We start from the raw sequence: 14397 nt of genomic DNA, 5'->3' as shown, positions 1-14397 counted from the left end.
GTTAAGTCGCTAAGAACGTTTTTTGACATGTAATTCTAATTGTTGTAATGATAGATGTCATGTTTCAGTTATTAGTGTTTCTTGTTCTCTGTTGATATGGAACTTTACCCTTTTTGTAGCGGAAAAATAGTGCATAAACTTCGAGATATGATAACTTTTGAGTTGCAACTCGGATTGATATCGTTTCTTTTAAGATTATTCCCGAGATATATATACCAAATTCTTTCGGAGATCCTAATGAACAAAGAAAATCTAGAAAGACAGATGAACATAGAAACAATAAAATTTAAAAAAACCCCCTAAAAAACCCGGCAAATGTATTCAATATCTACTCGAAATAGAGCAGTATTAAATACTTATTATTGTATTAGGGGTTGGTATGAATTTTAACCTTCTTTAGTACAGTAATATTTATTAAATATTATGAGAAGATAATAAGACAAGGTTAATATTAAAGGTTTATATATGAATCTGCTGAAAAAAAATATTTGAAAATGAATATGTGAATTGACGTTACAAATTATTCTTGTAATGATTCACATATGAACTTTTTTTTTAACTGATTTCAAGAAAAGGATCCTAATCATTTAAAATATGAAAATTCAATATTTATTTATTAGGCATGTTGAATGAAAAAGTAACATACTTTAACTTGATTCCTATTTTGGATATGATACTTTTAGAATTTACATTTTGGTATCTAAGATTAAATTTTTAAGTACCCGAGTAACCAGTTGAAGCATTAACAGGTTATCATGCTGATGTGACGAGTGATGTGGTATCCAATTCAGTATTATTTGTGTGGTTAGTGACATGAATTTTTTTAAATCTAAAATTAGTCTCTAACTAGTTATCCAGGTACTTAAATGTTTAAAATTTTACATTAAGTACCAATATAAAAACTTTAAAAATAAATTATCCAAAATAAAAATAAAATTAAATTACTTGCAATTTGTAAAATGACTTTGTGTAAATGGTTTTCTAAGGGCAATTCCAACCATTACACTAAAAAAACCAAAAACACCAAATCTGATGGGCCCATAAATAAAAAAAAACTCAACTCCAATCATACTTTAAAAAAACACCAAATTTATGGATCCCACATTAAAATAACCCAATCAACCCCTAAATTATTAAATGAAAAATGGTTTTTAATACAAATTACCCACGATATATTTGTCGTTCAAATAAGGGATCCGACAAAATCTAAATTCATTTAGCGGTCGATTGGAGAGGTCACAAACGGCAATTTTCCTAAAATTGCCGGTTGATTGAGATGCTCTAACAAAAGCAAAGGAAAAATATGGTGAAGGTGTTTTGAAAGTATAATGTTAAATTTTTGTTTTCTTGGAGCCAATAATAAATCGCCACGTAAGCCTTGAGCTGCATATGCAAGGAAAGCAGATGGAAGTTTGCAACGAAATCATTTGAGCAAAGGAGGTGAGTGTGTGTTTTGAGATAGCAGGCAGCAGTCACCGGCATGATTGATCGACGATAAAGATTTCCGATTCCGACTCCTATTCCGATAATATAGTGTAAAGAAATCAGATCTGAATGGGTTGGGGATGGGCGATTTACGAGGGAGTGGTGGCGGTTGGTTCTCTGTCACTTCTTGGTTGGGCGGGTCTCTGGTTCTTGAACCGAAGACTCTACAAAGCGTATGAAGAAAAACGGGCACTTGTTCAGATCATCTTCAGTGTCGTTTTCGCTTTCTCCTGCAACCTCTTCCAGCTTGTCCTTTTCGAGATCATACCTATTCTATCTAAAGAGTATGTTTGTCTTTCCCTTATTGCTTTTGGTCTCCAGTTTACATGTTTTTATCACTGTTGTGTTTCCCCTCTGTAGTGTTTATGTCGATGTATTTGTTTTTATTCATGGAAACAATGAACAATATGGATTCCAGAGGGAAGAAGCCCCAAAGTTTGTGGTGGATGGACGATGGAAACAGCTTAAAATTTGAAATTGAATGTATGCAATTTAATTTGTGATGAATAACGTCGGTTTATAACTGCTGAAGTTCTACAAAAACTATCCAAAAAGAAAATGTTTATTCATAAATTAATGAATAATGTATGTTGGTTTGTGAAAGATGGAACTTTTTTTGTTAATACTTGGGGACTCATTTTGGAAAAAATACATGTTTGATACAAACTTAAAGTCTAAAGGTATATCTGTGTATGAACACTGTATCAAGAGGAGGGAGTCATGGACATAGCTTAAAGATTGAGGCTAAGGTTTTCAAATCTCATGAATACCGTAGATATGAATGATACAAACTTAAAAGTCTATTTCACTAATGTTAGATTAGTTTGACCAAGTTTGGTAGGCAATTTGGCAACATGCCTTTTCAAGGTAATGGGTATGATTGATTTGCTCCAAATGTTTATTAGACTATATAGTGCTGTCCTGCATGCTTGATCCTTCAGATCATGATTTCTCTTTTTAAAGTTTAGTGCTATGTAGGGTAGTTGATGATATTTAAGATAGTCAACTTCTTGTTTCGAGTTATTTTCTGTTATGCTTTTGTATGCATGTATGTTTAATGCTCATCCAAGGATGTTCCAGTGCTTATGTAATTGACCAAGTCTGATAGGCAATTTGACAGCAAATCTGATATTGTTCTATTCTGTGCAGGGCGAGATGGATAAACTGGAAGGTGGATTTATTTTGCCTGATAACATTACTGGTTTTCATGTTGCCTTATTATCACTGTTACTTGATGCTTTGCAATAATGGTATGTAACACATGAGAATGCACTTATATTCCTGTTATTTCTTAATTGCGTGGGGTTGATGATCATTTTTTATTTACTTCCTTCATACCCTGAAAATTGCAGAAATTTCTATTTTGGATTTTATGTATCAAATGTCAATTCTATTGTTTTTGGTCCACAACAAGGTTCCCTTTAATTTGAAAGACAAAATTCATTTCAAGTATAGTCCCCATATTTTCCCATGTAGAATCAGTTATAATTTTCATGGGATGTAGGATTAGTATTTATTTATAAACATTTTTTCATGAGCATGTTGACATTTGATAGTTACTCTTGCTATTGACCATGGTACTCTCCTTGCTGTTGAGATTATCTGAAGTTGTACTACATCTGTCATAAATTTATGAGCCTTCCACTTCTAAATTTTAACAATGGGTAGAGATAGTGTTGGGATTATCACCTAAAGTTTTATATTTTTAATTTTAATCCCGTTGGGATTCTTGCCTCCGAAATCACTGGTAACATATTTTTATTTATTCAAGACTATTAAAATTGATGCTAATCAATCTCACTGGAAGCTAGGGACGCAGCATGGGGTATGAAGCAATGTGATGGATGTTAAAAGTTAACTAAATTCATACCTTAATGTAGTTTCGGTGAATGGAATACTGTCAACAATCAATCCTTTCTTGTTCTCTTGACACTCATATCTGCCCTTCTGTCTATGCTCTGCCTGTTTCTATTGCATGCAAGTGCTATTCAGTAAATCATTATTCTCAGATGCGTGGAGGCAACAAGCCTATCTTCATTATCTATGAGTGCTATTCACCACATCTTAATTTTGTATGTCAGGTGTGAGGAGGCGACGAGCTGCAACTGGAGCTGTTTTGTTCCTGTTTGCGTTTCTGTATGCTTTTTGGCGCTTAGGAATCCATTTTCCCATGCCTTCCCCTGATAAAGGTTTAAATCTATGACACTTGCATTTTTGCCTGGGGAAGTGGAATCCCTCCCTCCATGTTCAAGTCATTAGTAGAAAATAATATCAATATATTGTGATGGGTTTTGGCCTGCTTGTTCTGGAATGTAGTTTTGCAATCTGCATTTTTGCTAGCTTCTATGGCTGTAAGGACTTGAATCTTATATGAACTTGAAATCAATCTCGCCTGAAATTTTTGGGAACTATTTTTGGAATGTGCTACTTTTAAAGGCTACTGATTCTTTTGTTCTGATAAAGCAACTGAATATTGAATTACTAGAGACCCAAGTGTTGCACCAGTGAAAACTACTATGTGTTAATTTGTAGTTTATTGCATTTCATAGTCTGATCTGCTATTTGTATGATTTGCATTCCAATGAATATCGCTTCTCAAGTGCAAAGAAAATGAACTAATCTCCATTTTATCATATGCTAAACCATTAGTTTGATTATCTTTTTGTTTGTGTATTAGCATCACCTGTTACCTTTTAGTGCTCTGCCAACTGCTGGAATGCGAGATCCTGTCCCTTCACCTCTTTATCCTAGCTTATCTGTTCTTTTATTTATTTCTTCTGCTATATGCAATGCAGTGCAATTTTGCACCAATAGTGGACAGTTTGTATGTTGCCAAACTCTAAATATCTTGAAACTCTGAACTCCAAAATGACTTATTTACCTTAGTCTTATGCCCGCCCAATGGACTATAATTTAATTTATATGTTCTTGTTCTACATATCTCAAGTTATGTTTCTGCCAATTTTCATCCAATCTGCTTCTTTAAATTTATGACACTGCAATATAGATGTCTTGACACCCTTATTTTCTCATTTTCGAATGACTGTCCCATTCCATTTTTGGTATAACTTCAAGCCTGGACCCTCTATACAATGTATTAATAGAACCCCTGTGATGCGATTTATGTTGTTTTTTCACATGTTAACCAAATGCTTATTGTTTTCTTGATTTTCCCTCCCTATCATTTCATTTTAGGGATACTACCTATTGACATATAGATGTTCTAATTGTAATGCATCTACTCAGGATTTTTCACCATTCCACAGCTCGTCAGTAGAATTGGAGTAATCGGTGTGACTGTCATGGCTGTCTTATCTGGTTTTGGAGCTGTGAATTTGCCTTACAGTTATTTATCTCTCTTCATAAGGTAAGATGGCAATGAAAGTATACGATTCCAATCAATGCCAATACAAAGACAGAATGTTGAGAAATGACTACTTGATAGCTTTAGCTTCTGCATAGAACTGCAGTGAGAATCTTTCAACAATTATCATTGGTCATGAACCTGCTTCCTTATAACCTTCAGTTGAATATGTAAAGTTGTCGTAATTGGGTAACGTGACTAACAAAAAAGATTGCTGAATATATAAATCTATTTCTCAGATTATCTATAGTAGATAACTCTTTTATGCTAAAAAACCCTCAGACCCAGGAACATGAAAACACACAGGGGCTCATCCACAAACTTATGTTGATACACACACACACTATACATTTTACACTTATTTTTTGAACTTAAATGCTAGCACTTTTCAAAGTGCTGTCTATTCATTACATATGGTCAATGAGGAACATATATGTGTTATTCTATATTAGTGTGGATTGAAATAAGTTTTGATAAGCCTGCTTTCATATGTATTACCTTCAAGTATTCTTGCAGCCATTTTTCGTAAGTAAGCTAATCCAAATCAATTTAGTTGATTTTATACCTCACATTTCTATTTACAATTATGTTTCTGTTTGGTAAATAGTTGCTTCTTTTTTTTGTGGGTCGATGGAGGTGTGCAAGTCTGCATAGAGGTTCCTTGCACATAAGAGCTTTTGTGCATAAGAGGCTTGCACCGTGTACATAAATGCATGCCCTTTTGGTTTATTTCTAGCACTGAATTGAAATTGATGATAAAAAAACTACAGATTAGATTGAAAAATGCTGATAAATTGGCGAAAAGATTAATGATAAATTGGTAATGAAAAACTACATATTAGTAGTGCTTAAAAGAAACCCTAAAGGGTAAGCATTTGATGCACATGGTATAACTTCTTAATGCAATTGGTCTTAAAAATAATCCGTTAAAAGTAAACTGTAAACATGTACAACTTCTTGATGTATAGACTTTTTTTGATTTTTTTGGGATGACTGCTTAGGCAGTTGTGTGTACCAACGTTTTGCTCTTCTTATTTATTTTGCTCTTCTTATTTAGGTATGTAGCTGGCTTGTATTTTATTTTATTTTACATTTACATGCTGGTTGGATGTTATATAGACATCTTGTTATTTCTTGATAGCATTGTTAGAAGAAAAGGCCAAGGCTTCTTGATACTTCCCACCAACTACTATTAAATCTCTACCAGCTTCTTGTATCAAAAAAGGAAAACTAAATTGATTTTGGCATGCACTTGTAGTAGTCTGCTACTAGATCTTCATCTGTGGGAACATAATGTAAATGGTCTTGTGTTCAATTTCTCTTTGTATCATTGATTAATTTGCTCATTGAGCTCTCTGATATTTGTATGTACTTTATTTTGGTAGAGAAATCGAAGAAATAGAAATCAAAGCTTTGGAAAGACAATTGATGCAGTCAATTGAGACTTGTATTGGAAAGAAAAAGAAAATCATTCTTAGCCAAATGGAAATGGAGCGAGTTCAAGGACAAGAGGAGGTTTGACTATCTTGTGATATCAATGCTTTAAAGCTATTATTTGTTGTGCACAAACTTTTGCATGATATACATCGTATTTTGAGTTCAAACTCAAATATTGCTTGATGTCCTTATTACATTTAGCTGGTTGGTATATGTTTACTCATTACTGTTTCAACTTGAAATATGACACAAACTCAAATATTGATTCCTGCTATATGACACAAACCGTGTTTCAACTTGAAATGCTCATCTTTCTTTCGATATCTGAAAGTTCTCAGCCATAGCATAAAAGTTAAACTAATAAAATAGTGAGAGATTCTCTCATTGGTGTATCTTCTTGGCAACAATAAGTACATAGTATAAAGGGAAGAGGCAGAAGAAGAAATACGCCTATAGCCAAAGAATGCAAACCTTAACAATGAACAGACCCACCCCAAAATTAATTGGCGAAAAGACAACCATCTCAATGCCACTATCTTTAGAAGCTCCAAATGTTTTTTACTTGACATCTCCAATTGGTGATGAATGTGTCGTCAAATCATGACATTGCAGTCCTATAAATAATGTAATGATGTAATCCCCCAAATTTACTTTGAAAAAGTAAACTGTAAAGCTTGTATAGCTTTTGTTCTCTTTCTTTCTTGTTTCCCTTTCCCCACTTCTCAACCCTTGTGCATTCTTTGTTAGATGAAACTAGTTACGATTTACCATATCATCTAGGGTCTCCAAAACATAAGCATGGTGCTTAAACATCCACAAATTTGTGACAGCAACTGCCCACTGGTTGAAAATGCTGTGGTGCATAACCAACCAAATGGAATGCAGTTAAATAATATGATTTGAGACATGATGTAATTGTGATAGGGCTTGTGGTTATCAGCATATTAAAGGACATGTGCAAAAAAATTTCATGCTTAAGAGTCCATAAGTATACATTTGGTTTACCAATGTATATATTATGAGGTTCCTGATGAATCTTTCTGTGTGCATCTTCGAACTGAACTTTAGCATACTAAAGTTTGATCTTTAACATTCTTTCTATATACCCATTTATAAGGGTAAAGTTTGGAATTCTGAAAGCATTGCAGTTTAGTTGGATAATCTCTAAACAACATTTTTGGGCAGATTGAGCATCCATTTTAGTTAACGGCAGATGCTGTTCATGTACAATATAGTTGCTCAATAAGCAGTGAAGTCTAGGAACTTTTGTTTTTTAAGTGGTATTCTGATGTATTCAGTGACACTTGTTTGTTGCAGACTTTTAAGGCGGGGTCCTTTTTCAAGCGGATTGTCGGGACAGTTGTGCGTTCTGTGCAAGATGACCAAAAGGAACAAGGTTAGAGTTGAATTCCATCCTCAATAATACAACCCCTCTTAAAATGTAAAACAATAAGATGAATGTTTTTTTATTTGGAATGGGCCTCCAGAAAACCTTGATATCCAATTTAATGCTAATGACAGAAAGGTTGGTAGTTCAAACTCATTTTCAGATATTCTGTTGTGTAACATCCTAAGCAAGTCCTATGATATTGTGCTGTTCTCTTTTCGGAGTTCTCTTATTACATGGACTCTCTCTCCATAGCGGTTGACAATTTCTACTGCTGATTATGATTTTACAGTGGATTCCTTGACCTAAATAAATATGATTAGATGGAAATGGCAACTTGGAATGAATATAACCGTATAGAATATGACAAAGACTTTTGCCATAGATAAAGTGCAATTACTTACAAAAGACTTACGTATATAACTTTTTTTTGGGGGGGTGGGGGTGGGTTATGAATTTATTACAGGATTGAAATACTTGGATTTCACATTTAGAATACATACACTAAATGGTGGATATTGGAACTTGTGGCGCATAAGATAGGTAAATGAACCATTGTATATTCAGAAGGGAGTTGTTTGTAGGTCAATTTGGATTATAGGTTGTGTGAGATTTTCTGCTTTTATCATGTAAAGTTAACTTACTCAGAGTTCTTTTCATGAAATTGTGAGTATGGATTTTCAGTGATTTGATTGTAAATTTTGACCAATTTATATTTTGCTTCTTGGTAATTTCGTTTTACTTTCTCCCAGTAAGCTCTTTATTTTTATCCTTCACCCCAGTTTTTGTTCTTGTCTCTCCTTGAAGATATTAGAGGCATGGAATCAGAGGTACAAGCTTTAGAAGAGCTCTCAAAACAGCTTTTCTTGGAAATCTATGAACTTCGGCAAGCTAAGGTTTATCTTGCTTTCTGTTCTTTTCATCCAAGTTTATATCCATGCCACACCCATCAAAAGAAGCATTAGAATATAGATCTACTTTCCCCCTTGCTGGCAATGCTTATCTTCAGTTCTTGATCACTTGTTAACATATTTGACTGGTGTATAGTTTTTTTAAATGATCAGGACTATCACCATAGGATAGTCAAAGGTCACTGTTTTCTTGCAATTTATAAGCAGTCATACCGGTCCTAAGATTGAATAAGTATCCCTGTTTTTAAAAACAAGAACACATCAAACGTCTTATCCACATAGACAATGCTTGTCTTCATTGCCTCACTAAGGGGCCGTTTGGTTGGTTTTTCATCAAGTCCTGTATGGATGAAGCTGTCTGTGTGGATTAATCTGTCTATATAGATTGAGAAGGTTTTTGTTTAGGAGGGTTTTTTCATAGATGGAAGGAGCGTGTTTTTTTTAATTGGGAGGGACATGTTTGGGAAAAAACTTGGCTTTTTGCATAAAGCTCGCCCTAGAAGCTTTATGAATAAGCCACTTTTCATTAAGCCGCTACCAAACAATCATGTATAGCTGACCAAATAAGTCGTGAGTCCCATGAAGCTCATTAACCTGCTAACAAACAGGCCCTAAGTCGAAGTACCTCCCTTGGGATGTATATAGGCTGCTACATAACATTGCTCCTCGATGTGGTGTGGGAGGAAATGACTATACAATATGTAATATACCCAAGTGTTATTAAATCTCTCCCATTAATAAACAAGTTGTGCAGTCGGACTTGAACTCATTTTCATTTGCATGATCAATTGCCAAGAGATTATTTAGTGATACCAAATTATCGTCCTATGTACATTGTCATAGTTCCCTTATATTGACATCTTGCAATCCATATTCACCTTAATTTTTTTCTCTTCTTAACTTTTTGGGTTCTTTTCTTAAAGCCTAAATTTTATTTGGCAACAATATCAGGAAGCTGCTGCATATTCTCGAACCTGGAAGGGTCACCTGCAGAACCTACTCGGCTATGCATGTTCAGTATATTGTGTGTATAAAATGATAAAGGTATCAATTGTTGCCCACACTTCAACACTTGTTTGGATCTTCTTTATGTCTGTCATTAGGTCCACTGCTATTGCTTACGTTTTATTTTATTTTTGCATGCAATGCTAGTTAGACGAAGGATCGTGTGAGAATAGGAGTTAAGGTGAGAAGTGTAAGAAGGGATTCGGACCCTTGATCACTTTTAATCTCAAATCAACCCATGAATTGCGCTTTAGAAGGGAACTGATCCGGTGCTTCTCATTAGTGTTAATCTAGTGGAACTCTTCAATTAGGATTGATCCAAGGGTGGAGATCCCTTCTTACCCTTCTCACCATAACTCTCATTCTCGCTGGAACCCAGCGATGCTAGTTAATGCATTTGTCATAAAACAATTCCTTTCCCCTTCCAAGCAACTTCTAGACTGTGGAAGTTTCTATGCAGCAAGAACAACAAACCCTTTTTGCTGCAGTTGCAATGTTGCTGCTGTCCACAAAGCACCAAGGTGTGACGTGTTTGTTTCTCTTTTTCTTAACTCCATGGTTACAAAACTCCTAATCGCACACCCTTCCCGACTCAAAACCTAACATATTACTCAAATAGTTGTCATAATGCAATGCACAAGATATAATGCTTCCATCAATCTTCTGTTCACAGCATAAGGATCAAAGTAAGTCCGTAACCCACAATATAAATGGATTTACAATATAACACCACCAATGGGCAAGGATACTCAATTCCATACATCTCCAACAATTTTAGCGTCTAAATAACATTCAAGGCTCAAATGGGGATAGAATATACAAAATAAACCCGAATATAGTTCATATAATGAACTATAAACATGGAGCAACTAAGATCATGTGTAATCTTTATGTTTGATGTATTTTGCAATGTTAGATCATTTTTTTCAAGTCATTCCAGTCGGTCACTAGCCTTTGGCTTAGCAGGAGCCAGACCTCTTCACCAGTGCATCCATTAGTTGAGATGACCAAAACCATCGAAGCAATGCTTTCTCCATTCTCTCATCAATTTATTCGTGAATCCCCAACCTTTTGGATGTTCTCATCCTGTGTGACAAGTCTCACTGTGACTTGTAGGACTTACCCTTCAACTGTATAATGCAACAAACTAACACCATTCTCCTATAGCTAATTCTCATCAATTTCTTTCTTATTTTGTGACATGGACCCCAATCCCCCAAATGTTGAAACATATTCCTCTTGAAGAATTCATGTACAATAAACTTGGCCTTGTTATCTCCAATTCTCAAAGAAGATGTTGGAATGCAGATGCATGGTAGCATAAACTAACACCACATAGTACTCCAGACTAAACCAGAATTGCTGTATATTTACCACTATATATTTTGCTTTTGGCTTGAAGTGTATCATAAATATGCACTCTCTTGAAAGGGAATATCACCGTGTTTTAGACTGAGAAGGAATTTTGGTAATTCCACATTGTATATCATCCCAAGTTAATTTTATCTTTTTGAATATATAGATGTATACCTTTTAGTCATTGCAATTTGTGTATGGTTTCACTACTATTGGATCTTGAACACTTTTTTTCTCCATGAAGTATAATCTTTACATCATCTGATTGTTTCAATTGTCTTTTGCAGTCTTTGCAAAGCGTTGTCTTCAAGGAGGTGCACATCTTTATCCTATTAATTCTTTTAACAAATGCTTGTATAAATATCACCAGAATTCATTCATCCTCTTGTGCTATTGACATTCTAATTTTGTTCTCTTTCACAGGCTGGTTCAGTTGATCCTGTGACCAGGACAATCAGCATATTCTTGCAGTTTTTCGACATAGGCATTGATGCAGCATTGTTGTCTCAGGTTCTTTTACTGCTTGTGTCTATAAGCTCATCAAGTTAATTTTACATATTTCTGTGAACGTATCAAATGATGAACCATAATGATAAATGAGGAATGACTTTGAGGTCAATGTTTTTGTTGCTCACAACTTTGGGCCAAACTTTCCTACCCACAATACTTGGTCTTGTTGAGATTATGATTTTATTCCCCTTTCTTGAAACACTGAGCTTTTGAAACGTGGTGTCTAGACGTGCAAGTGAGTTGGTGATATAATGTGCACATTTTCGGTTTGTTGTATGCATGGAAAGAAAGGGGAGGAAAGGGCTGGCGACATCTGAATTTTTTTAGCTTTGTATTATGGGAATGTAAGGGTGTGTTTGGTACGTGGGACCGGACAGAACAAAAACTTGTTGTCCCACGTGTGGCACAACATTAGTTTGGGACCTGACGGGACTAAATGGGACAAAAATTAAGTTTTTTGTCCCAACAAAGTAGGTGGAATCATAATCTGGGAGATGGGACAATATTGGTAAATTACTAAACTACCCATGTGAAATTAAAACCCTAAAACCTTTCACAATTCTTTCACCCGCCTACCACACTCTTGCCCATCCAGTTCTATCCAGTCCCGGTCCGTGTAAAGGAACAACTATGACTATTTTCATAATTTGATAACACGAATTTGAGTTTACTCCAAGAATGTAACGATTACTGAATGATATGTAGTTCTATCATTATTACCTTTACTTTATCCGAGGAAGGAAGTAGTGTTTATTATCAACATTGTAATCTTTGGTCGTTGGATCTTCACTTGTGCTGTCTTTTAGTAAACAATTCTTTGTTCATGATTAAGAATATACCCATGGCTTAGATCTATATGTTCCATGACATTGTCTTTCCTCTCTTCTTGCTATTAAACAGTATATATCCCTCTTATTCATCGGAATGCTGGTCGTGATATCTGTTCGTGGGTTCTTGAATAATCTGATGAAGGTAATCCTATTTCCTCAGTGTTGCCATCAAATTATCTTTCAGTTTGTATCATAGAATGGGCTCTTTTTGATTGATCAACATCATGAAGCAATTTGTTACCGCAATGCTGGATTCTAAGAAATATAAAAAACATTTTGTTTGCCCAAACTTAGGGGTTGTTTGGTTGGTTTTTCATTAATCCTGTATGGATAAAACTGTCTGTGGATTATCTGTCTATATAGATTGGAAGAATTTTGTTTTGGGAGGGTTTTTTTATAGATGGAATGAGCGTGTTTTTTTAATCGAGAGGGACAGATTTGGAAAAAAAAAAACTTGGCTTTCTGCATTAAGCTACTCCCCCTAGAAACTTACTAAATAAGCCACTTTCTATATCATTAAGTCACTACCAAACAGTCATGTATAACTGACCGAATATGTTTTGAGTCCCATTAAGCTCATTAAGCTGCTAACAAACAGGCCTTTAGTGAGGGAGCCATAAAATAAGTAGTAGTATTATGATCTTCATGACAACATGCATAATAAATTGCTTCATTTTTCTATATGCAGTTCTTCTTTGCGGTTTCTCATGTTGGTAGTGGATCTTCGAGCAATGTTGTGCTTTTCTTATCTGAAATCATGGGGATGTACTTTGTATCTTCTATTCTTTTGATTAGAAAAAGCCTGGCAAACGAGTACAGGTATGCTCATTATTCGATAAAATTCCTAGCTTTATCTGATTAAAACAAATCAAGTTTGAACTATATAATCCCAAACCAAACTTAGTATATCTCACTCGAAATTAAGATTTCCCCCCAGAGGCAGTGCTGTTCTCTGCCCCCACAGGAGAGACCTTAAATAAACACATTGAAACATAGAAAAAGTAAGGAAAAGATGCACATCCCTCCGTCCTACCGTAGGATTCTTATACCCCATTTGTCAGCTCAGCATTTGTAGATGCTTCCCAAGGGATTTTCTTTTTCCCACCCACATGTGATTATGATGGTTTCCTTGAAATAAACGGGTACGATATTGTAATAAGCGTATAAGTTTTGTTGTTTTTGCAGAATAATCATTACAGACGTATTGGGCGGAGACATTCAGTTTGATTTCTACCATCGGTGGTTCGATGCAATTTTTGTGGCGAGTGCTTTCTTGTCTCTACTTTTGCTGTCTGCACATTACACGTCTCGTCAAGCTGAGAAACACCCGATCGATTGATTCATATTGTAAGCCGATATAAGTGTTGTAGTTTATAATACGACAGACGGCCAACGGGCCGGAAGATACCATCTATGCCTAAAGAAAAGAAAATATACAAATCATAGATGCTCTTATGGTTTTTTGCACCATGATTGATAGATGTTGAGAGCTTATTTGTGTAGCTTAGATTATATTACCATGATCCAATCATTGGTTGTTTGTCTCGGTAACGTTACGATTACCCGTCATAACCCGAGCCGATATCGTATGGGGCTAAAAATTTGAGGTATTTAGGTATACAACGTTTCAGGAGGTCGTGAACTGAATTGAAATTTTATTTAAAAATATATACCTAAATGATTTGTTCAAATCTCTACGTTAAACGGTTAACAAGACCATCCAAGTTGAACGAAATCGGCCCAATATTATAATCGGTTAAGGGTTGAACTAGACTAGTTAGGGACCGGTAGGATGGGTTAACCCAATAGTTTATTTAAATTGGGCCTCCAACGGGCTATTTTTTGAGCCGGTCCGGCCCAAGGGACCGAAACGGTCACTTTTTGAAAATATGGTAGCCTGCCATTGACCAATGGTATTTATGTTGTTGTTTCGATTGAAAAATGGCATCTTACAATTCGTTTTGAGTCTCGAGTTCGTGGTTCTCAAGTAGGTTTTCGGTTTCCGATTGTGTTACGGAAGTAATTATGGATGGTAACTAAAGAGCCTCGGTTTGGTAATATTATGATTTGACAATTACGTTCAGTGAAAAAAAATTGCAATAAATCGTGGCT

At 35.2% G+C, this 14397-nt stretch overlaps 1 protein-coding gene across 1 annotated transcript; it reads left to right on the top strand.

Annotated features, from left to right (window-relative positions):
* The first annotated feature begins 1419 nt into the window (after positions 1 to 1419).
* LOC112508876 (GPCR-type G protein 1) lies at positions 1420 to 13815 on the top strand. Its single transcript, XM_025113691.1, has 13 exons — positions 1420 to 1769; positions 2635 to 2735; positions 3567 to 3674; positions 4732 to 4852; positions 6235 to 6364; positions 7604 to 7682; positions 8481 to 8569; positions 9536 to 9628; positions 11233 to 11259; positions 11369 to 11455; positions 12356 to 12427; positions 12974 to 13104; positions 13471 to 13815. The coding sequence occupies exons 1-13, from the start codon at positions 1555 to 1557 to the stop codon at positions 13622 to 13624; spliced, it is 1407 nt and encodes a 468-aa protein (XP_024969459.1). The 5' UTR covers positions 1420 to 1554; the 3' UTR covers positions 13625 to 13815.
* The last annotated feature ends 582 nt before the right edge of the window (positions 13816 to 14397 follow it).

This window comes from Cynara cardunculus, assembly GCF_001531365.2.
Source record: "Cynara cardunculus var. scolymus isolate 2C chromosome LG 3, CcrdV1, whole genome shotgun sequence".
NCBI classification, from domain to species: domain Eukaryota; kingdom Viridiplantae; phylum Streptophyta; class Magnoliopsida; order Asterales; family Asteraceae; genus Cynara; species Cynara cardunculus.
Note: the sequence above shows the minus strand (reverse complement) of the source record. Positions and strands in the feature narration are given on the sequence as shown.